Raw genomic sequence first — 25,825 nt, 5'->3', positions numbered from 1 at the left:
ATTTTTAGCCCAGCACGATGGCTCATGATGCAGGAGGATAGTTATTTGAAACCAGCCAGGGCAGAAATTTCCTGAAATTCCATCTCCAAAGTAAGCAGCAAAAAAGTCTGGCTGAGGAAGTAACTCAAATGACAGAGCATCAGCTGAGCAAGCCCAGGGCCCTGAGTTCAAACCCCAGTACTAGAAACAATAAATGTGTTGCACGAATAGCAAGCTTTAGAAATAAAAAGAACCACATCTACACGGAGAAGGCCATTGTAGATGCCGCGCTGAAAGCAGAAATCCATGCACAACCCTACCCTTCCCCCTCACACCCTTCAACCAGCAGCAGGGCAGAGAGTGGGAACAGTGACTCCTGGCCTGGCCGGCCGCAGCACTGTAACACGCCCTTCCCTGGGAACCCCTGCGCCCCACAGGGTGTCTGTGCCCACTACTCACTCGGTCAGTGAGGGATACTGTTCTTCGTGGGGCCCCACTTCTACCCCATGGCAGGCAACCCACTCTTGGGCTCTTCTCTAACTGAAGGTGGAGCAGGGCGGCCCCCGTAGCCCCTTAAGGCTCCAGGTTTCCACAACCCACCGCCTCCTGTCACGCTGTCAGGCAGCAAGAAGGTTCTCAAAGGCATAAACTCAGGCCAGGCAGGTCAAGAACATCACTGCGCATGCTCCTGAACTTCCAGGACCACTCCACGCATGCTCCTGAGGCTGCCCAAGGACTGCTCTGCGCATGCTCAGTACTGAGGCGCATGGCAGCTGCTTGTGGCTTCCTCCTAGTCGTCGAGGGTAGTGTGCCCTTCCTTCACTTCCCAGGCACATCCAGGGGAAAGTCGTGCAGGCTGGTAGGTCTCCATAATCCTCCCTGTCCACCTTCCCGCACCCAGGACCGAACTCTGCTCTGTGGGGAAGTCTGTAGCCCGGAAGAGGACAGGTAACTTGAGCGCGGGAGGACTTTCCCATCTGTTAGGGCTGGAGCCACACAAGATGGCGGCTAGGCAGCCCGTGGGGAAGTGATGGCGTTGAAAAATGCTCCCCAGAATAACTAGTGGGGTCGTGCGTGTTTTGCATGTTAGCCCTGTGGTAGGGAATACCTCTCAGGGGTTGGTCCATGCCTTTGTCCTCGTCCCCACACGAGGAGAAGCACAAAGATGAACTTGCAAGGAAGATTGGAATAACTTGACGGAACTTAACACCACAAACTCTAAGGGCTATTGGAATCCAATAGCCAGAGTCAGAACAGCTTACCCGAAGAGACAGAGATTGAAACGTGTGTTGTGCACCTTTAGAAAAAATTGTAAAAAAAAAAAAAAAGGATTGAGCTAGCAGGAAATCGTACATATGTTCATATACACATCGTGTGTGTGTGTGTGTGTGTGTGTGTGTGTGTGTATAAGAATGTAATCATACTGGAAAGTTTATGTTGGAGGTCCAGGGTAAGCCTTGCTTACATGGGGAAAAGATGTGAGGGTCTTGCAGCCTCACTGTGAGAAGGAGCTTTGAGACTGAATTTCTCACCACTTGAGAGTAAGTACACAGAGACACCTCTTCGGGATAAAAAAATATGACAGGACTCATGTCTAATTTCCTAGATGTCACGGTTGGGGTTGCTCCATGAATCATAATACTTTTTAATGATTCTTGCCATTAACTTGTAGGTAGCACAATTACATTGCATTGTATTAGATATAAAATTTCCAAATAAAGCACAATTTTTGAAACCTATTTACACATTAATTTTTATTAAAAAGAAATTGAAAATATGCAGAAAGAATCTACACTCAAAAAGTTTTGTGCTACCATCATGTTGATAGTAAAAGATTTTAGGATTTATCACATCTGTTTCCAAAGGAACATCATTAATAAACAAAGCACACAAAATACAGTTTGAACATTTGGGGGCAAGCTTGTTAGGAAACCTACCTACTATCCAACCATTATTTGTGATAGAGGCTGTACTGGAACTGAACTCAGGGCCTTGTGCTTGGTGGGAACCTGAGCCACACTCAAGCCCTTTTTTATTTTAGTTACTTTTGAAATAGGGCTTTGTTTTTATGCCCAGGTAGGCCTGCACTGTTATCCTCCTGTTTATGATTTACATGTAGCAAGGATAATAGGTACCATCACACCCTGCTTTTATTAAGAGGCTAAATCTGGAGTTTTTTGTTTTGGGGCTTTTTTTTTTTTTTTTTTGATTGGTCATAGGGCTTGAACTCTGGGCCTGGGTGCTGTCCCTGAGCTCTTTAGCTCAATGATAGCCTCTACCACTTTGAGCCACAATGTCACTTCCAGTTTTCTGGTGGTTAATTGGATATAAGAGTCTCACAGACTTTGCTACCAGGCCTGGCTTTGAACCTCAATCCTCAGATCTCAACCTCTTGAGTAGCTAGGATTACAGGCATGAGCCACCGGTGCCTGGGTAGAGAATTTTTTTTTGCCTCTGCTGGCCCAAAATACAATCCTCCCAATCTTTGCCTACCAAGTAGTTGGATTACAGGCATAAGTCACTGTACTCAACTCAACCATATTTTTTGAGCTTTTCAAAAGCTTGGATTTACTTTCATTCAAATATTTCTAAAACTTGAAACCACTAGCTGGCTTTTTGACATTTCACATTGATATATCACCTTGCAAGTGATACATTTCTATTTGGTTATTGTTGGGAGGAGTCAGACTGACTCCATCTCAGATTAGTTAAACAGAGCAGAAACTGACTCCATCTTCACTAAGATCTCCCCAACCCCTGAGCCTCAGGGTTGGGAGTGTGCCCTGTCTGCTCAGAATCCAGGGAAGGTCCCCATTGCTCAAGGTTAAACCTGTGCCTTTCCATCAAGGAGCAGCCTTACCCCTGCCCTCATGAGTAAGCATATCCCCCTGCATCATGTGTGGGCCTGCCAAATTCACATGCCAATTCTAACTGAAATGATTGGTTGGTTCAAACAGTTACTGTGTGGCAGACTATAACTCCATTGGCCACCTGCATGTGACCTGGCATGCTCTGTAAGTGTTGTAACTTCATTGGCCACCTGCGTGTGGCAGGCTTGACCATGTGGTATTTGCCTTTATAACCCCAACCTGAGCTTGACTCACGGTCATGGTTTCAGCTCCCAAGTCGGTGCTGTATCCCTGGCTGGTCAGTTCGCTTTTTACTTCCCCAGTAAGAGACTGTCTCTGAGTGGTGGACTCTTGGAGAGACATGGAATCTCCTCCCTCGAACCCCATAACAGATATTAGGTTGCACACAACATAAAATAGACTTTAGAAATTTCAAGCATCATCCATAATAGAGGGGGTTTTTAGATAATTAGCAGGACCTAGAGTTTTCTAAATGCTAAGGAAAGGCAAACATTTTGTACAAATAAAATTGCCTGCCGTTTGCAATTGATCTGAAAAAGTTTTCTCTTTGTAATATGGAGGTCAGATCTGGCTAGTGCCATCATTGGCTGTTGAGGGGAGTCTCAGATTAGTTAAAGTGAGCAGAAGCCGACTCCATCTTCACTAAGATCTCCCCCACCCTATAAAGGGAAGTTCCCCTTTACTGTGATAAGGTTATGTAAGCAACTTAACCACCTGAGTAGTGGAACATTCAAGGTTAAACCTGTGCCCCCCCCCATGAGTAGGCGTATCCACCCAGATCATGTGAGCCCTGCCAAATCCATGCTCCAAGTCAAACTAAAATGATAGGTTGGTTCAAACAGTTACTATGAGGCAGATTGGCCACCTGCGTGTGACCTGGCATGCTCTGTAAGTGTTGTAACCTCATTGGCCACCTACATGTGGCAAGCATGACCATGTGGTGTTTGCCTTTATAACCTGACCCTAAGTGTGGCCCTGGCCGGCCAGCCTGCTTTTTACAGTCCCAGTCACAGTCCCAGTTCCTGAGTCTGGGCTGCGACCCTGGATGGTCAGTTTACTTTTTACTTCCACAATAAACCCATCTTTTTACTTGAGACTGTCTCTGAGTGGTGGACTCTTGGAGGGATGGGGACCCCATTACATTGTGGTCCCTCCTTGGAGGAACTCCATTACACTCATGATTTGATTATATGGACATATATCTTGTAATTTTAAAGAGTAATGAAGCCCCTCTATACATCACTTTGACAATAAAGAAATCTTAAAGGTTTAACATTCTTAGAGTCAATAAGACACTCTTAAATGCTTTCTTTAACTAAACAAAAGATGTAGTAACATAGATTTCTGCTCCAAATCTACTTGCTATTTTAAATATTTCCTGACTTCTCACTTGAGTGTCTCATAAACATCCATTCTTGCTCCACTTTTTACATCCATTTTAAAATTCAGATCTGTAGTATCTCATGTGAATTATTAAAATGGCCTCTAAATTACTATCCTTGTTTCCATGGTTCCATGGACTTGAGCTCAGGAGTGTTGTCCTTTAGTTTTTTCACCTAAAGTTAGTGCTCTATCACTTGAATCACAGACCCACTTTCAGATTTTTGGTGGTTCATGCTAGGTAAGAATCTAGCAGACTGGCTTTGGACTGTAATGCTCAGATCTCAGCCTCCTGATTATCTAGGATTATAGGCATGAGCCAGCCTACACCAGGCTGTATCTCTATTTTTAATCGGATCCTTTTTTTTCTTCATTCACTGTAAAGTTTGAAGTTTGGAGGGGAATGTAATATGGAGGCCAGATCTGGCCAGTGCCATCATTGGCTGTTGAGGGGTGTCAGATGGACTCCATCTCAGATTAGTTAAAGAGAGCAGAAGCTGACTCCATCTTCACTAGGATCTCCCCCCACCCTATCAAGGGAAGTTTCCCTTCCCTGTGATAAGATTGTGTAAACTGCTTGACCACCAGAGTAGTAGAAAGCTCAAGGTTAAACCTGTGCCCTCCCATGAGTAGGTGCAAATCCGTGTGCCAGGTCTATCTAAAATGATAGGTTGGTTCAAACAGTTGCTATGAGGCAGATTGTAACTCCATTGGCCACCTGCGTGTGACCTGGCATGCTCTGTAAATGTTGTAACCTCATTGGCTACCTGCGGGTGGCAAGCTTAACCATGTGGTATTTGCCTTTATAACCCAACCCTGAGGTTGGCCTGGGGTGTGCGGTCCCAGCTCCCAAGTCTGGGCTGCGCGACCCTGGCCGGCCAGCCTGCTTTTAATGGTTGCGGTTCCAGCTCCCGAATCTGGGCCGTGACCCTGGCCGGTCAGTATACTTTTTACTTCCCCAATAAATCCATCTTTTTTTTTTTTTTTTGGCCAGTCCTGGGGCTTGGACTCAGGGCCTGAGCACTGTCCCTGGATTCTTTTTGCTCAAGGCTAGCACTCTGCCACTTGAGCCACAGCGCCACTTCTGGCCATTTTGTGTATATGTGGTGCTGGGGAACTGAACCCAGGGCCTCATGTATAGGAGGCAAGCACTCTTGCCACTAGGCCATACCCCCAGCCCAATAAATCCATCTTTTTAATTGAGACTGTCTCTGAGTGGTGGACTCTTGGAGGGATGGGGGATCCCCCCACCCTCGGACCCCATTACATTGTGGTCCCCTCCCTTGGGAGGACCCCATTACAGGGAAAGTTCTTTAAGACTGTAAAGTAATTTCTTGATATTTTGATTTTTTTTAATTGCTGTTGTAAAACGGACTCATATCTGTAATCCCAGCTACATGGAAGGGATGATAGTTTGAGGCTAGCCCCAGCAAAAAGTAAGACCTCTGATCTCAACAAATAAGCCAGGTATGGTGTTATAGACCTTTAATCTCTGCTATGTGGAAAGCATAGATAAATAGAAAAATGATGGTCTGAGGCCAGCCCTGGGCAAAAAACGTAAGACCTTATATGAAAAAGTAACTGAAAAGCAAAAAGAGATGTGGTTCAAATGGAGGACCACCTGCCTGGCAAGAAGCCCCTGAGTTCAAACTGCAATAATGTAAAAAGGAGATAGGGAAGAGGAGAAAGAAGGATGGGAAACTGGCAGTTTGGAGTGATTTTTTTCCATGATATCATCATATCAAAAAGGTGTTTGCCAGGTGCTGGTGGCTCATGCTGATAATCCCAGCTACTCAAGAGTCTGCGATCTGAGGATCATAGTTCAAAGCCACTCCAGGCAAGGAAGTCCATGAGACTCTTATCTCCAGTAAACTCCGAAAAGCTGGAAGAGGCACTGTAACTCAAGTGGTGTAGTGCTAGCTTTGAGCAAAAAGAAGCTTGGGGACAGCGCCCAGACCCTGAGTTCATATACCAGGACTGACACACACACACACACACACACACACACACACACACACACATACACACTGCATTTACTTGTACTGTCACTTATCAACTTTTTTTATTAAATCTAATTTTTTAGATTAAACCTATCATCCACAAATATAACATTTTTTCTTCCCAGTAATTATACCTGATTCCTTTCTCATGTTGATTTACATTAACCAGAATTTTTTATTACATTACTAAGGGTGAGCACACACTAAATATTAAATACTATAGATGATTAGTTCTTTGTTTTATTTCTAGTTAAATTAGAAATCTTTCTTACTGCACTTTATATCTCAATTCTCTTAATAGTCTTCTTTAACATGATTTTTAAGACTATTTCTTATTTACTCAGAAAGTATAAATGAAAGAACCGTCATGAAAAGTATCTCAAAAAGAAGAGAAGATACTTTTAAAACGGTAAGGTACTAATGAAGCTCAAAAGGATTTCTAAATGTTTTTTCACAGCAATAAATTTTATTAAGGTGTAAGTTTTTCTAAAGGTAATTTACATTGCACTCATTTGCTCTTGTGTTTTCTGTCAAAAAAAATTTGGGGGGTCAGTTATGGGGCTTGAAATCTGGATGTGGGTGCTATCCCTGAGCCCTTCAGCTCAAGGCTAGTGCTCACTGTTCACTGGTCAAGAATAAAATTACAGGGGCTGGGGATATGGCCTAGGGGCAAGAATGCTTGCCTCATATACATGAAGCCCTGGGTTCGATTCCCCAGCACCACATATATGGAAAACAGCCAGAAGTGGCGCTATGGCTCAAGTGGCAGAGTGCTAGCCTTGAGCAAAAAGAAACCAGGGACATTGCTCAGGCCCTGAGTCCAAGCTCCAGGACTGGCAAAAAAAAAAAAAAGAATAAAATTACAATGGTTAGTATTACATAATACCATTAAGAATTGCTCTCCACTGGTCAAGAATAAAATTATTTTTAGTTGTCTTGATACAGATTATTATTGAAAGTTGAATAAGAAGGGAACAGCTTTAGTTCGTGTTGACTCTATTCAGTAGTTTTAAAGTGTGCTATAGGAATTCTTGATGGATTTTGAAGTTCTTCCAGAAAAATCTACAGACAAATATTATTATCATAATGATTTTCCATGAAAAGATTCAGTCTAGTTGCATGCTACTGTGTACAATTCAAGAGTCTCTAGTATTGTATTTCTTACATTTAAAATTAAAACTAAATTCAGACTCTTATCACTCTGAAGAGGATTTAACATTGCTATAGTATTTCACTTTAGAATATGTAGGGTTCACACCTATTCAGAAGGTAAAGTTAGGATGACTGGGAATTTGGGACCTGCCAGGGCACAATTAGCAAGATTATCTCACAAACCAAATATGAAGTAAATAAAGGTTAGAGCATGATACAAGAAGTAGAGCAACTACTGAGCATTCTCAACACCATGGATTCAACTTCTAATATAAGTGTCAGGAGCCCAGAGGTTTAAAATCCTGGAAGGAAATGTTCAACAACATACTGAATTTTTAGCAATTGTGCGATATTTGATTAGAATTACCAGGAGGCCATGAGAAATATGTTTTCCATGTCAGAAGGGTAGTCAAAGCTGAAGATAGACTTGAGAGGCTCTTAGTACATCTCCAGAGCCTGAGAATGTACCTGGCCTTAGTCTGTGGGGAAGAAGTATGACCACTGATAGATATAGGAGATTTAAAAAATTGAAGAATAGAGGTAAAGAATATAGAAAGTTCCCAGGAAATAATGTTGCTCAAAATTGTCACCTGCTACAGAAGAATCAATTGAATAATAACTAACACTAGCAAAGTGTTGAATTTTCATAGTGTTTCCATATATGCATCATCTCATTTATCTCTCTTGGAAGATGCATAAAGTAGGTAATACATGAACATTAAGGACTAACCACTGAAATATGTCATTGAAAGAGTATTTCTGATATCACAGAGAATAATTTCTTTTCTTTTTTTTTTTTTTTTTTTTTGGCCGTCCTGGGCCTTGGACTCAGGGCCTGAACACTGTCCCTGGCTTCTTCCCGCTCAAGGCTAGCACTCTGCCACCTGAGCCACAGCGCCCCTTCTGGCCGTTTTCCATATATGTGGTGCTGGGGAATCGAACTGAGAGCTTCATGTGTAGGAGGCAAGCACTCTTGCCACTAGGCCATATTCCCAGCCCACAGAGAATAATTTCTTAATTTAAAAATCTTTCATATATAAAGAGCTCATACAGGGCTGGGAATATGGCCTAGTGGCAAGAGTGCTTGCCTCATATACATGAAGCCCTAGGTTCGATTCCTCAGCACCACATATATAGAAAAGGCCAGAAGTGGCGCTGTGGCTCATGTGGTAGAGTGCTAGCCTTGAGCAAAAAGAAGCCAGGGACAGTGCCCAGGCCCTGAGTTCAAGCCCCAGGACTGACAGAAAAATAAAGAGCTCATACAAATGAATAAGATGAAATTTAAGAAAATAAGCAAAGGGTATATAAATTAGCATTTAAAAGGGGATGATAGGGTGATGTACAGAGGGGGTACAGTTACATAATAAGGTAGTGATTACATTTCTTGTCATATTTGTCACACCCCCCTCATTTTTCACCTTGTCAATAAAATTTGATAAAAAAATATCATGTTCAATCTTAAATATTATTATTATTATTTTCTTTTTTGCCAGTCCTGGGGCTTGAACTCAGTGCCTGAGCACTGTCCCTGGCTTCTTTATTTGCTCAAGGCTAGCACTCTGCCGGAATCCAACCTAGGGCTTCATGTATACAAGGCAAGCACTCTTGCCACTAGGCCATATTCCCAGCCCTCAATCTTAAATATTAGACTACAAATACAACTTTAGCTTTGCCATCTCAACCCAAAATAGTTCTTGAAGAAAGGTACTTATGGATTTAATTTAAGGAGACCACATCCAAATTGGTCCAGGCTAGTTCTATTTTGTATCATTTATCCTGAAGTAATTATTAACAGTGTCTACTTTCACTGTCCAATCTCTCCTGGTTCTGATGATACATTATATAGTTATTGACTTATGTTATTTGTCTTAAAAATGCATTTCTTTTCTGATGTGAATTAGAAACAAACACTGTAATATGTTAATTATGTGTCATTCATTACCAACCCAGTATGAAAGCTTAGGAAATTTTTATTAAAAAGCTGAATTTGAAAAAATGGAAATGATAGCACAACAAGCTGATGAAAAGATATGAAGTGACAAAAAATGCAAGTTAACTCTCCCTGCTTTTTTATTTTTATTTTTTTGCAGGAATCAGAAGAAACAAATAACATTGTGGACAAACATCTCTCAAAAGGTTCTCAATAAGTATACTACAATCCTGATGTTCTTAGTTTTAATTTCGTATATATTTAATAATATTATTTATCCAATTATTGAGTAAGTTGTTTCTGAGTCCTAATTTGGTAATATTTCTTTTTGTTATTAATTATTTTTTATTAGCACACAGGGATGTTTCTTTGTGAACTTTCCACAGAAACATGCAGTATGCCCTGATCAATCTCATACTCTTTCACTCTATTCTTAGAAAAGGTTCAATGTTGTATTTTCATATATGCATATAAAATACAGTACATTCGTCATATTACCCTTATTTACTTGCCCCATCCCACTGGTATGTCTGCTTCAGTGCTTGCTTTACTTTCTTGTCCTTTTTTTTTTTTAGTAAGTATTCGAAAGAATTTCACCTTAATACCTTGTACATGCGTTTTTTCTGAACCTCAAAACATTGTAGGAAGTGGTTACTTTTAACCTATCCATCTAAGTGTCCAGTGCATGATTAGAGTGACCCCAGATTTTCAGATTTTTTTTTGAAGATGTCAATGAATGTTTTTATGCACAATTTCAAGCTTTTTTCTTTTTTTGCTGGTTCTGGGGCTTGAACTCAGTGCCTGGGCACTGTCCCTGGGACTCTTTGTGCTCAAGGCAACCACTTGAGCCCCAGCATCACTTCTGGCTTTTTCTGAGTAGTTTATTGAATATAAGACTCATGGATTTTTATGCCTGGGCTGGCTTTGAACCATGATCGTCAGAGCTAAGCCTCCTGAGTATCTAGGATTACAGGGGTGAGCCACTGGCACCCAGCTTCAAGTTCTTGAATGAATTTAAAAACACAAACTTCTTAAATAGTACAGAGGACATAAGGAAATACACTTAAAAATCAATTCATGTAATAAAGGCAGGTTCTGTTTTTCCCATCTTCATAAACATGGAGAATTCACTAGTACTTGGTTGATACTGTATTTAAAAATAATTTAAAGAATTTAAAGATAACCTGGTTCCGAAAGCTCACAGTCTTGGGGGTCTTAAAATAAATAGTAGTTGATCCTGGTTCTCTCATTTACCAAATACTGAATACCTACGTGTGCTGTCTGTCATTCCAAAGTCTAGGAATACAATAATAACAATCTGACTAGTAATTTCTAAATTATACAAAGGAATACTCTCCTTAAGACTATAAAGATTCTCACAGCCTATTGTGACTTATCTCTGTGGATACTCTCTAATTCTACCTATACTACCTTTAAGGATTCAGTGGAAGAGAAACAGCAAAATACAAGAGAATAATAGATTCTCGGGTTTTATTTTACTGAACCCAAGACTCTACAACCTCTGCCTTTAGTGATCCATTCAGTTGATCATTCAGTGGATGAAGAGAAAATAACACATGGCACATAAGTCGGAACCTTCTTCATGACCTAAAAAACTGAGTGTTTCATTTTTTTCTAAGAGCTAACCAAAGTACAGGTGAGCTATGTTGGTTCTACAAAAGACTTAAAATAGGATCTTAGAAATTTATCTTTTTTTCCTTTCAAATTCATTTTTCCATTTCAATTTAATAAAGTCAAAATAATAAGACTTTTTGTTTTGTTTTGTTTTGTTTTTGCCAGTCCTGGGCTTGAACTCAGGGCTTGAGCACTGTCCCTGGCTTCTTTTTGCTCAAAGCTAGCACTCTGCTACTTGAGTCACAGCGCCACTTCTGGCCATTTTCTATATATGTGGTGCTTAGGAATCGAACCCAGGGCTTCCTTTATATGAGGCAAGCACTCTTGCCACTAGGCCATATTCCCAGCCCATAATAAGACTTTAATATCTGTATCTATAGAATAAGAATGTTCTCATGGAACATTATTTTCTCTAACATGAATAAAAAGCAAAAATTGAGTTAGCTGAGCTTTTTGTTCTTTTGAAAGGTTTTGTCTGTCTACAAATAAGGACTGAGCAATAGCTTAGAAGTAGCAAAAGAAGGCGGCACAGATGGAGATGTCATAAAGAAACAAAATTCACCACAGATAAAAGTACTCATTTCAGATGAGAAGGAGGAAGGGCCATCCATTGGGTTTTTTTTTTTTTTTTTTTTTTTTTTTGGCCAGTCCTGGGCCTTGGACTCAGGGCCTGAGCACTGTCCCTGGCTTCTTTTTGCTCAAGGCTAGCACTCTGCCACTTGAGCCACAGCGCCACTTCTGGCTGTTTTCTGTATATGTGGTGCTGGGGAATCGAACCCAGGGCCTCATGTATATGAGGCAAGCACTCTTGCCACTGGGCCATATCCCCAGCTCCCATCCATTGGGTTTTAAGTAGTGACCTACTCTTCATGATTGTCATGAGGCTTAGAAATGCATGCAATTTGATGCAATCTCATTAGCTGATTCTTGGTCTTATGCCTGACCAGTTGGAATCCTATTTAGAAAGTTGTTAATATGTATGCCAATATCTTCAAACATTTTTCTCTATATTTTCTAGTAGTTTCACAGTTTCAGGTCTCACATTAAATCTTTATTCTCTTAGAACTAATTTTTGTAGAGTGAGAGATCAGGATCCAGTTTCAGTTTTCTACATGTTTTACCAACGTCATTTGTTGAAGAGGCTGTCTTTTCTAATGTATGTTCTTGATACTTTTATTAAAAATGAAGTTCAATTGGCCAATATATACATGAAGAACTATTTGATGTTCTTATCTATAATGGAAATGCAAATCAAGGCAACTCTGAGATTTCCTCTCACCCTAGTCAGAATGGCTATCCCCAAGAAAACAAACAACAACTGCAGGGAAAAGGAACTCTTATACATTGTTGGTGGAAATGTAAATTAGTTCAGCCAAACTGTGGAGTTAGCTTAGTTGCTCATTACTGATGAATGATAAAGGAAATGTGATATGTCTACACAAGGGAACATCATTCAGCTATAAAGAATGAAATTAAAACATTTGCGGGCGCTTATGCCATCTAGGATCTTTGTTGCAAAAACATTAATCCTGTTTGTGAGGGTCCTACTTGGGGAACCTCATCCCACAGACCACATCTATTCATACCATCACACGATGGGGGAGAAACACAAATTCTTTGTTTTAAATTCTTTATTGTTACTATAAAGGTGGTGTATAGAGGGTTATAGTTGCATAAGTCAGGTAAGGAATACATTTCTTCTTGGAAAATGTCAGCCCTTCCCTTGCTCTCTCCCAGTTTTTCCCTCCCAATCCACCCACAAGTTGTATAGTTCATTTTCAGCATAGTGCCTAGTGAGTACCATTGCTGCATTTATTCACCCTTTGTCCCACTATTTCTGTGTTCCCCCTTTCTCTTTCAAAGACACATAAACTCTTGTTTTAATATCCTGGAGTTCATTTCAATAAATATTACTTTCTATGATCAGATGCACATAGGCATAGTACCTTTGTGTTCCTGTTCTAAGAGTACTTCCTTTGCTCTCACTATGTGTGAGTGAATGAAGTCCTGTATAATTTATCCTGTCCTGGTGTATTTTAGATCTTGCTTCCACATAGGAGAGAAAACATGTGCTGCTTTTCTCTCTGAGCTTGGCTTACCTCACTTAACATGATTTGTTCTAGGGCCATCCATTTCCCTGCAAATGACATAATACTATTCTTTCTAATGGCAGTGGACAATTCCATTGTGTATAGGTACCGCTTTGCTTGGATCCACTCATCTCAGATAGAGCATCTGGGCTGTTTGCAAAGCTTGGCTATTGTGAATAGTGCAGCAAGAAACATGGCTCTTCAAGGGTGTTATGATATCTTGGCTAGTGATGATCTGGTTAGATGCCCAGGTGGAAACACAAATTCTGAGAGACACAATTATTTAGACCTTGGGAGTTTTGTGTACAGATAATCCTGCCCAGTTTGACTCTTGTAACAGTTTATGGGATTTGACTGTTAATCTTCATGGTTACATATGCTCAAATGAATTTTTTTCTTAAAATTTCTTACAACTGCTGCACTTGTTCACCATTTGTCCCATCATTTCTGTGTCCCCCACCTTCCCAAAGACAGATAAACATGAACCACTGGACTCTTGAAAATGAACTATACAACTTGTGGGTGGGAATGGCAGGGGACGACTGGGAGAAAGCAAGGGAAGGGGTGATACTGTTCAAAAATAAATGTACTCTTTACCTGACTTATGTAACTGTAACCCCTCTGTACATCACCTTCACAGTAACAATAAAAATGCATCAAAGGAAAAAAATCATTTGCAGGAAAATGGATGGAACTAGAGATCATTATGTTAACAAATAAATCACAAATATTGCATGTTATTTCTCTCATGACATATGTAGACCTTAAAGAATAACACATGGAAACCAGGACATGCTTGCAGATGGGACATACTCAGAGGGGATAGGAAAATGGATGAAACAGAGGGTGAATGGGAGTGAGTATGGTTAAAATAGTTTAGAAGCGTGTAAAAATAGAATCGTGAAATCCATTAAAGTTGTCTTAAAGGCTAGGCATCAGTAGCTTACACCTATAATATTAGCTACTCAAGAGGCTGAGATAAAAGGATCATAGTTCAAAGCCAGCCCTGGCAGCAATGTCTGCAAGACTCTTATCTCCAATTGACCATCAAAAAAATTAAAGGTATTGCTGTGGTTCAACTGGTAGCATGCTAGCCTTGAGCAAAAAAGCTCAGGGACATTGCTTGAGCTCTGTGAATTCAAGCCCTCCCCCCACTTAATATATACTATTAAAAATACGTGCATTTAAATTATTTCACAGATCATTTGCTGATTAATTATAATAAAATGTTGGAACTATATTGTTTTTCTGATTCAGATGCAGACAGCGGTCAAAATATAACAAAGGTACTGAGAGGCAAAGTAAGAGGAAAGTTAAAAAGTACTAAGGTAATGCTGTTTGCAAAAATCCTGTTTTCATATTTACAATTTTATATCAAATATGGAGTATAATTAGCTTGTTTTTTGTTAAGAAAGAGCTGAGTTTCAATCTAAATGTAACTTTGTAGTTCCAAGAGGTTTCAAGTTCCTGCCTTTTTATTTCATAACAGCTCTAAAATATTTAACCTAAACCAAACAAAGTTAAATGATTTGGTCATAGTAATAACATATGATATCTCAGGGAAATATACACACACAAAAAACATTGAGAGCCGATTGTGGTAGTGGTAGAATGCTTGCTTCATAAGCATTAAGGACCTGAATTCAAAACCCAGTATATAAGGAAAACAAAACTTAATTTGATTCTGGTGCGCCAATGACAGAGCACTTGAGTGGCAAGTATGAGGTCCTGTTCAAATCCCAGTATCACACAAAATTTGAAATCTCTTGATTTTTATATATTTTGAATAAGACATATGAATGTTATTATGCATACAGAGAAAGGAAGGAAGGAAGGAAAGAAAGAAGGAAGGAAGGAAAGACGGACTAGTCAGATCCCAGTGGCTCATGCCTGTAATCCTAGCTACTCAGAAGGCTGAGAGCTGAGGATCACGGTTAAAAGCCAACCTGGGCAGGAAAGTCCATTAGACTCTCTTATCTCTAATAAAATTACTCAGAAAAAGCCTGAAGTGGTGCTGTCTGACGTGGTAGAGTACTAGCCTTGAGCAAAGGAAGCTTAGTGACAGAGCCCAGGTCCAGAGTTCCAGCCCCAGGGCTGACAAACAACAACACCACCACAAACAACAACAACAAAAAACATTGTCAGTGGTCTAAGGTGAATAACTTTATGGAAACTTCTAGCAGCTTAATAGAAATAGACCTTAAAAATAAATTTAACTCCTTTTGAACTTAAGCCTGGATGACTCTTATTTAGCCTACAGAATTTTGCGAATTCAGTTTTAGAATATTTAAATCATTCCAAAACTGAACTCATGCCCGTTTTCAGTCACTCCTTATTCCTAACTGCCATTACTTTTTATCCTAAGAAATTATAATAAGATATTGTTCAAAGCTGAACTTAGCACATGAAAGGTTCAAATAATTTATGTCAGTAGGACAGATTCAAACTGTAAGTGATTAGGACTCCAAAGGGACATGAGGGGAAACTTCTATAACATGCATGCAAGGGAAAGAAGCTGCTGATTTGCTAAAGTGGAGCACTTGCTTTAAAATACCTAATGAGAGGTTTGTTGGTGGGTTTTGTTTTAAACTTAAATTTCTTTTTTGTGGAATATGACACATCATTCTGAGTTGGGTTTCAGTGTACTTAAATGGGAACACAGGGCTCTGAAGTCTCCTAAGCCTGACAGCTTCTATTTAATGTATGCTCATGGATAAAATGTTCTTTGAAAAAGAAAAAAAAATTTAAAAAAGTTCTTTGATCATATATTGTTTGGGGAGATGCGGGATTTGGGCGCTATTTTGTTGTAGTTATCAGAACATTAAAATAGCCATAAAAACTCATGAACCAAACATACTTGAAGGTGATAAAAAAAATAGCTCAGTACTGCTGCTGTTTCTTGGTTATTAATAACATCACAGTTATTGCTTCCTATGTTAGAAAGAAATAATTCTTCACTATATAATGATTTATCATTGTTCAACCCACAGACTGAAGTCTTGTTGGATGAAGGTCTTTCATTTTTCATCCTGAGTGGTGAAGAAAGGTCTGCTCTGAGCCAGTCTTATGAACAGGTTGGATTTTTTCCCCTCCCTTCTAAATCTTTCCTCTCTCAGTAACACCTCTTTATTGACGGCATAAAATGAAATACTTGGTTGGGAGAGAAAATTTTTATTACACCTTCACTTCAAATTAAGAAACTGTTCATTATGATAATACCAAACACTTGAGTACTTACTGGATGTTGATTTGAAGTGAAATGTATCCTTATGAAACCCTTGTAAGGTGTTAGATGAAGAAATTGATGGAGAAAAGTTGAACTCACACAAGGCTGGGCTGTGTAAGGTATTAGCCCTAGAGCCAGTGATTGCTTTTCCTTTTGTTGTTTCTGTCCTTCTATCCGCATGTCCTACTTTTTTCTCCATGATCTCCATTACTTCTTACAGTTTCCCTAATCTTCATCTCTCCCAGGCCAAGTAGACCCCTCTGGTTTCTATCAGTTCTTCTCAGTACCTTTCAAACTCCTCAATCTCCTGTTGCTCTATGCTTGCCCTTTCTTCCATTACTCTTCCCTTTCTCCCTCACCAGTGTGACAGACTGGCCTCATTGTTTGCATCTTTTCTGTAATGTTCTCCAATTTCTCTTTGCCTTCAAACATGCAAGGTTTTCTAGGGCCTTGGGCCACACAGAAACTCTAATTCCTAATGCTTTCACCTGACATCTGGTACCTTTGGTAATTTCCCTAAGATCCTTTCACACCTCTCTTGGACACCACGCTGTTCAGATTATTTTCCAATCATAGCCTTCTGTTCCAATACTTTCATTCCATGTCATTTTTTTTGGTGGGGTGCTATCCTAGGGAACCCAAGATCTTTGCTTGCTATGCAAGTGCTCTACCACTTGATGCTGGGGCTTGACCTAAGGACATCATGCTCATGCTGGCTTTTACACCTATGAATTGTTCCTCAAAATCCTTACTATTAAAGAAGAGATGATATAGCACTGGTTTTGCTCTTCTTGCAGGTTGTCTGCAATAAAAATCTGGTGACTGTGTGTGTGTGTGTGTGTGTATGTGTGTGTGTGTCTGTGTCTGTGTCTGTGTCTGTGTGTACTGGGGCTTGAACTCAGGGTCTTGTGCTGTTGGGTTTTTTTTTTGCCCCTCCCGGCTCGGACTCTTCCTTCTTTCTTTCCACCCTCCTTTCGTCCTCTCCCCTAACCCTCGGCCTGCAGGTAAGTTAGAGTGGGACGTGGGGGTCGCTCCGACCTGACGAGCACGTGATCTGCCGTAGATGTGAGATCGCCTGCAACGAACACATGCAACGGGGCCAGCTTCTTAGAGTGAACTGACTTTATTGAGATAAGGACAAGGGGAGATGATTCCAAGGGAGGGGTTTGGCCAGGATGTCGATAGGCTGAAAGGTATCACCTGAACCCCAAGGGCTAACGTCACTGGAGCGCGCCGGGCTGGCTAGAAGGTTGGGGGCTGTTTGCCCAACCGGTTCCTCTGGATTCCAATCCAGAGGGGGTAGAAGGGCCGCATTCCCCAGGGCTGGGGGAGGTGCATCAAGCCCCTTCCATCAAGGGGAAAATGGATCCCAACATTGTGCTCTCCCTTACTTGGCTCTTTTGCTCCGGTCTGGCATTCTACCACTTGAGCCATGCCTCTATTTCCAGCTTTTTGCTAGCAAATTAAAGATAAGTCTTGAGGATTTGTTTGTCAGGGCTGGCTCTGAATCTTTTTTTATCCTTTATTCTATGTAAGAAAAGTGGGACAGAGAATGTGACCTACCCAAAGACACAGTTTGTTGCAAAGTAGAAAAAAATGAGTGTAGACTGTGAGGTCATAACAGGTAGCATGTAATATTTAAGATAATATTTAAGATGACAGCAGGATATTGAGCAAAAACAGGCAGAAGTAGTTTGGCCATAGAAAGGTCTTCACCATAATTATTTAGAATACCAAAGGTCAGAATGGCTGTAATAGCACCAAATATCACATGCAATGGGGCTAGACAAATTAAAGGCCAGAAATCAGGAGAGTAGCAGTCAACAAATCGTATGATTAAGATGACAGGTTTGGAAATCAGATATGACTCATTTGGAATTCCAAAGCAGCCACATCTAGTTATAAAATCTTTACCAAGCTACTTCTCTTCTAAGCCTTCCTTTTTCTCAGTTATAAAATGCTATGATTGCAGTAGTTAACTGAAACGTTAGCTTTAATATTTCTTGTGCTGGGGATGGTACCTATGGTATGATACATGCTAGGCAGGTGATCTACCACGGAGCTACATACTCGGCCCAATAGTTGATTATTAATATTTGTATGAGCATGTACCAATGTTCTGATCACACTATTAGAAAACAGACAAGGTCCTTGCTACTAAGATGGTTATCTTCTAGTGCCTGTACTGGAGTTGGAGAGTTAACAAAGTAAGGAAAGAAGGAACAAGTACAGAATTCAATTAAGCACTATGATATGAAAGAAAACAAATACTTATAAAAATTACTTGGAAGAAGTTTTTAGCTAATATGTAGCTGTCCTTATAAGGAAGGGAGTTATACTTTGATACTGAGACCAGAAAAGGGAGCCAGACATAGAGTATCCACTGAGACATGGGTTTTAGGAAGCAGAAAGAACTAGTTCCAAAGGCCCATGGCAGGAAAAGGGTTTATCTTATTTGAAGTTGGAAAAGAGATTACTGGAAAAGCTAGATGACAAACAGAAAAAACAGCCAGTGGCTCTGAATCTTAATCCCCAGATTTCAGACTCCTGAGTAATTTAGGAATAAAGGCATGAGTGCTTGGCACCCAGCTCTGTTTTTTTGAGACACTGCAGTGTATAGCCCAGGCTGGCCTTGAATTCTAGATTCTCCTTCCTCAGTCTCCTGCATACACTATTATCAAGTGCTTATGCCCATATACATACACACAGTTTTATATAAATGCGTTATAGTAGTAAGTCAAATTCTTCAACCAAACCTTAGTGTCATCCTTGAATCCTTCCCTCCTCTTATGCTTTATTCAAATCATAATCAATCCTGTTGGTTCTACCTTTAAAGTATTCATTCTCTAATCCACTTTTTGTCACTTTTACCCCAGTTTAAGCCACCATTATATCTTATCGGAATCACTGCCAAAGTCTACTACTGTATTCACTGTTGCCTGTAGAGGTGATTTTCCATATCACAAAGTAGTCAAAGCAGTCCTTACAGTTTTTTACTTAAAAGCTGAAGTCATGCAAGATTCTTCAAGGCCTACATAACCTGGACTCCTTATTACTCCTCTCGTTTCATTTCGTCTCTTTTCCTCCTTTCTCCAGCTATACTGGAGTTTGTCCTTCACTTATAGCACACTGTTGCCTTAGAGTCTTTCTGTTTGTTTATCTGCTTAAGAAGTTCTCATATCTTCATGCTCTATCCTTTGCTACGTTTGGTGTTTTAGTTGAATGATACATGATACTGTGTCTGATAGTCCTATTTAAAATATTAGCTTCCAACCTGCCTTAGCCCAATATTCTCTGTCCCCTATGTTATTTTTCTTCATTTGTCTTATCATCTGCTTATTTGCCTATTTCGTCCCAGGATATATTAAGCATTTGATCAATATTTGATGAATGTCAAAAAAATATCACATCAAACTTGCATGTGATCTTACATGCCAAGTACATTTCATTTACCTGCAGATTAGTCATTAAAGACAAGACTGTAGAATTATTTTTCATTTTGATATTTAACAGAGATCAGTAAAAGATAGTGACTCCAAACACTTTTCACTTGGTGATGATTTGCAAAATATTACTGAAAGCCAAGATGAAGATTTTATGGAAGAAATGATTTTTACAGATTTACTTGAAGTAAAGGCTGCTGAATATGAAGATAATCAAGAACAAATAGAAAACCAGCAGACAAATATTTTTATACCAAGTAGTTCTCCAGGTAATGTTCTTTTCCAATAAAATGTTAAAATTATTAGTGAATCATGTTATAGGATAATAACTTCTTTGTATCCTGGATAAATTAAAAGTATTGTTCTAACATTACATTAACAGTCTACATTTCTTATATTTTGGAATCTGAATTGATATCTAAGTTTTGTTATTAAGTGGCCAGCAAGTATAAACTACCAAAAGGTATGATGCCACGCATTTTAGAAGATGAAGGATTCTATATTCAGAGAAAACCAGAAATACATAAAACAGTCTGCAACAAAATGGAAAATCGCCTAGTTAAACTAGAAGAGGCAAGTGCACCAGTGACATATTAAACCAATTGATAGTATATGACATTTATTTTTAGCCAAATGTTCAATTGTTATGTTTTGATATTTTTGACAGGGAAAATGTTGGTTTGAAGAAAGTGGTGAAATAATGTCATTACCTTCACCTATTAGGCAGTCTTGGAATTTCAGACTCAGCATAAGCAAAGAATCACTAAATCCAGCCCTAAAGACCATATACAGGAAGGTAACTAACAATAGTTTATTTGTAATGATGGTTGAAAAATCTTATAATAACAGTTATAGCTTACGTTTCTGTAATTTTCTTTTCTTTTTTCTTTTTGCCAGTCCTGGGGCTTGAACTCAGGGCCTGAGCACTGTACCTAGCTTCCTTTTGCTCAAGGCTAGCACTCTACCACTTGAGCCAGAGCACCACTTCTGGCTTTTTCTATATATGTGGTACGGAGGAATCGAACCCAGGACTTCATGTATTCACTAGGCCATATTCCCAGCCAATTTTATTTTCTCTCTAAAGATTCTAAGCCTAATATTATAATGACTAAACCATGACAGAGATTAAGTTGCCCATAAGATTGTTTTTGAGAAATATTAAATGCTCCAAATAAAATGTAAAGTGAAAAGCAGCATCATATTAAATTATCTATGACCCTAATTTTGCAAAAATGAATAACCCAGGCACAACAGCTCAGGCCTGTAATTCAAGTTACGTGGGAGGTAATGATGATGGATTTCTGTTTGAGGCCAACCAGTGAGAAAAGTTCTCAAGACTCTATCTCAGTCAGTACACTGAGTACAATGGCATGCACCTGTCTTCCCATTAACAAAGGGAATGAAAAACAGGAAGACTATCTTGAAAATAACTAACACAAAAAGGGACTGGAAGAGTGATTCAAGTGGTAGAATACCTGTCTAGGAAGTGTTAAGGCCTTGAATTCAAACCCTAGTATTGCCCCCCCCCATGAATAAACTAATAGTATTCAAGTTAAATGCTGTTATAATCTCTACTGCCGTAGATTACTCTTACTTTACATAAATGCAATCAGAACCATAGAATAGGTACCTTGTTGTGTACTGCTATTTGCTTTTCTATGTAGAATTTTTTATTGCTATATTCAAATAGATGGGAAGAGGGGTTCAATTTAACATGTCCACTTATTTGCACAATACATCTTGAGAAGAGTGACCCCTTCCCATCATTCGTTCTCCTTCCAATCTGTCTCTTCCCCTGCCAGTCTCAAGTTTCTGTGCAGCATTTCATCATATGAAAAATAAATTTATTTCTATTTGATGAATTTTAAGTGTATTTATTTATTGGCTCTTTCTTACTAATAGCTTTATGGATTTTTTTTTCTTTTTGTGCTGGTGCCAAGGCTTGGACTCAGGGCTTTCACATTCTCATCACCTTTCTTGCTCAGGGTGTGTGGCCTTCCACTCAATCCATATCTCCATCTGACATTTTGTTGATTAATTGGAGATGGAGCTTCACAGACTTTTCTGCCTAGACTAAATTCAAACAGATCTTCCAGGTCTTAGCCTTCTAAAGGTATAAGCCACTGGTACCTGGATTCTGTACATGTGTTTTCACTAATATGTACTTTTTGTTGAGTATCTCAGAATAGAAATGCTGATCTTAGAGTAATATGCTTTGTCTTGGTATAATGCCAGTTTCTCAATAGTAGTTTTGGAAAATTACATGCAAACTGTATTGTTTCCAACACTTGGTATGTCTATCATTTAAACCTTAGCCAGATTGGTGTGCATAAATCCATTAAGGCTTGGATGTTTTTATCTAGCCTTTGATTCAATTTTACACATATCTTTGTCCTTTTGGTACCACACACTTGTCTGGTTCTAGAAGCCTATTCAGTCCCTTTAGTCAACTTCTGCTAGTATAGCAGAGAGCTTACTATCTCCCAAGATAATTCATTCCATTGTTGCAGAGTTTTAAATATTTGTTTTCAGATATTGAATTGAAGTCTGCTTCATGATTACTTCTATTTATTTGACTTCATTTGGCCATACAGAACCCATAAAGTACTTCTACCTTTATGACAGCTTTTAAAATATATGAAGCCTACAGTCACTTCCCCCTTAACTTTTTCTTTCCAATCTAAATGCACATCCTTTTATTGTTGTTATAAAGTTCAGCACCTCAATAATTCTGAGCACCACAGTTGTTAGTAAGTAAAGCAGAACCAAAGCAGACTTATCCAGAAGAAAGCCAAAGAAAGTAAGCAACATAGTTATTTACAATGTCTGCTTACCAAAACAGATATATTTTAGGAACTTGAATTTCTGTAAGTTTAAATAAATAATAAATAAACGAGGGATTTATAAATGAGGTATTTTTTTAAAACTTGGTAATGACTAGTTTATCAGTATACTAATGATTGATTAAATCCCCTAGTGTATTCTGTAGAGAACAGAGACTACCAGATACAGATTAAATGAATAGAAACATAGTAAATTTCCCCCTGTCTTTCCAAAGCCCAGTGAGAAAGAAGAAAAGGTTCCCAGCTCAGAAAAGATCGGGAAGGCTTGAGGCATCATAATGGTAGCCTCCTCCTTGAAGAGCATCAAGTCTGCCACATCAGATTTGGGGTGTGGATTTCAGATTTCAGTGTGATAGATGGTAACCAGACTGAAAGGCCCTACTGCCTGTGTCTTAATCCATTTGCTTTTGCAAATAACATAGAATCACAGACTGTGCAAGAGGTTTTGTTTGGCTTATGGTTCTGGTCCAAGATAGTCATCTGATGATGACGATTTTGCCTTCAGATCCCTAAGACCAAGACCAAAGGCACATTACTTGGAAAGACACAGGGAACACGTAAGAGACACAAAAACTGGCTTTTATAGCAAGACCCACTGCCAAGATAACCATCAATGACATGAATAAATTAATTTATCAGGTCATAGACCTAATCACCTGTTAAAAGTTTCACCTGGTCTCACCTCTACCTCAGAATGGTAATCAAATTTCAATGTGGCTTTCAGAGGGCACAAATGATATTTAAACCATGGCAGCATGTCACTGTATACAGGGCTGATCTAGCTAGAGGCCTCGGTGCCCTACTTCTTATGGATGCAGTCATTGCTCTTAACTGGAATGAATAGTCAGGTATTCGTAAATTATGATAAGTAACTCTAACCCTCTAAACTATATCACTGAAACCAATCACATTCATGTTCAAACATTTACATTTAAAATAGTTGTCTAACACATAGACAAATCATTTTTATGTGTGGGATCTAAGGCCTTCAGGCTTTAACTGATCTAGAACCCAAGTAGAGAGGATCATAGAGGGACATGTTTCTTATAGTGTAGCACTTCAGAGGGACTCAGTTCCTCAAGGGGATTTCTTTTAGATGATTACCAATGTTTTCAGTATAAATAAAGTTTTATTTAACAAATCATCACTTGTTAACTGTAGCCCACATTCCATCATCATGTAACCAAACTCTTGATCCAAAAGTTATACCACCATTTGTTACAATGTTCCTATAGGAAGTAATTTTTATTTTATAACTAGAGAGTGTAATGTCCACAATAAACAGTAATAAGGTGGGTGACGGTAGTTTTCTAGTAACATGATTAAGATGTGGTAATAAAATGCTATAAGACAAATATACTTTATAAAATTAATAGTGATAATTTCAAAGAAGATCAAATTATTTCTTGCTTTGTGTAAATCTTGAATTTTTCTATAGTTGATATTATTTTTATAAAGAATAGTTGACTTGTAATTTAAAAAAATAGAATCAAAGTAACATTGTACACACATTTTTTTTAAAAGGCAATAAAACCTGACCTAGGAAGCTCCTTTAGAAAAAGAATGGAAGGTCAAAGGGAAATGTACCAATTAGATCTCAACATCGTGGGTTTGCAGTTCAGCCATCATCCTCTCTTCAATCAAGAACAAGTATTATGTGCTAAGCTTCTCCAACTCTATGAATCTTTTCAGGATAGACACCAACAGAGTTTATCTCAGCTGCTTTATGAGAAGGTCAGAATGGTTTCTGTTACATTTATAAGCTAAGGAAAAGGTCTTAGTATAGAACACACTATCAAAGAACATTTTCCTTTAGCACATGACATATGTAGCCAATTAGAACAAGAATTTTATTTCAGTTTTTCTGAAAAGAAACCATGGGAGCTGACTTGCTAGGAAGACAGATATAAACATGTCCTGTGGGGTGTTTACCACACACAAATGATTTATTTACGAACTGTTGGTATTGTTGGTCCTATGACTCAAAAAGTGCATTTGAAATTATTACAGCTTAAAAGAGTGCTTCATTTATGTACTATAATGAAATATTTTGATAGAGTATTGGCAGTCTTAGGCCAGGTATGGTTACTCATGCCTGCAATCCTAGCTAATTCTAAGCTTGGGATCAAGAGGATTACACTTCCAGAACAGCCAAGACAAACGAGCAACTGTGAGATTCCATCGTAATGTGTGGTATGTGCCTGCCATCCTACCTATGTATAAATAGAAGGTGCATTGTCCAAGCCATCCCAGGCAAAAATAAATAAAAAGGGCTAGGAGCTTGGTTCAGATGGTCAGGTACTTGCCTGGAAGCATGAAGTACTAGGGTTAAAAGCATGAGCCACTGTATCTATCTTATAATGGCATTTTTTTATGTCAGTTGGTGAATTGATGGTTTGGTATATTCAAGAAGGGATATTCCGGCTGGGAATATGGCCTAGTGGCAAGAGCGCTTGCCTCCTATACATGGAGCCCTGGGTTCAATTCCTAAGCACCACATATATAGAAAAGGCCAGAAGAGGCGCTGTGGCTCAAGTGGCAGAGTGCTAGCCTTGAGCAAAAAGAAGCCAGGGACAGTGCTCAGGCCCTGAGTCCAAGGCCCAGGACTGGCACAAAAAAAAAAAAAAAAAGAAGGGATATTCCTTGCTTAGACAGACATCAATCCTCTTAGTTCTTCTCCATGGAACTTATGTGAAGTATATTTTGGAATACAGAATAGTAACACAAAAAGTTATGCATTTGTGCTTCTGCAGCACACATCTAAACCAGCAGTTAAATTGGACTAATGGTTACAGGTGAATGAAATATATTAAAGCGCTCTTTTCTTTGTTACAGCTAAAAGCACTCATTGATGCCACCAAATTACCTAATAAAAATTCAGAGATGAGCCAGCTTTCCAGAAAATCTTTACAAGATTATTATTGGCAAATAAGGTAGGTTTGGGGGCATTCATGTATTCTTGAAACAGTTATTAACTTCTTTAGACAAAGTACTGCACTTGTATAGAAGATACAAAATAAAAAGTAAAATAACCCTACTCTTTAGAAGATTATAAGTCTTTCTATAAGACCTATACTTGTGTAGAAACACTTTTGGAAGTTACATTAAAAAGTAGTTGTAGTGTTAATGACCAATAGATCAAAACGCTTGTTGATGAAAAACTTCACTAATTGGCTTGGATTATATTAATCTCAGGTGTTTGTATGTGTTTGAAAATTAGTCTATATTTACAGATTGCAAATATAATACTAATTCAGTCTATAAACATAAGGACCTC

General features: G+C 39.0%; 1 protein-coding gene across 1 annotated transcript; it reads left to right on the top strand.

Moving 5' to 3' along the window:
• Nucleotides 1-661: 661 nt before the first annotated feature.
• On the top strand, nucleotides 662-19,994 carry LOC125343840 (protein CC2D2B homolog). Its single transcript, XM_048336413.1, has 7 exons — nucleotides 662-782; nucleotides 6,574-6,638; nucleotides 9,472-9,517; nucleotides 14,300-14,372; nucleotides 14,978-15,034; nucleotides 16,008-16,110; nucleotides 19,776-19,994. The coding sequence occupies exons 1-7, from the start codon at nucleotides 662-664 to the stop codon at nucleotides 19,992-19,994; spliced, it is 684 nt and encodes a 227-aa protein (XP_048192370.1).
• The last annotated feature ends 5,831 nt before the right edge of the window (nucleotides 19,995-25,825 follow it).

This window comes from Perognathus longimembris, chromosome 2, assembly GCF_023159225.1.
Source record: "Perognathus longimembris pacificus isolate PPM17 chromosome 2, ASM2315922v1, whole genome shotgun sequence".
In the NCBI taxonomy this organism is placed as follows: domain Eukaryota; kingdom Metazoa; phylum Chordata; class Mammalia; order Rodentia; family Heteromyidae; genus Perognathus; species Perognathus longimembris.
This window is presented reverse-complemented; position numbering and strand designations above follow the sequence as displayed.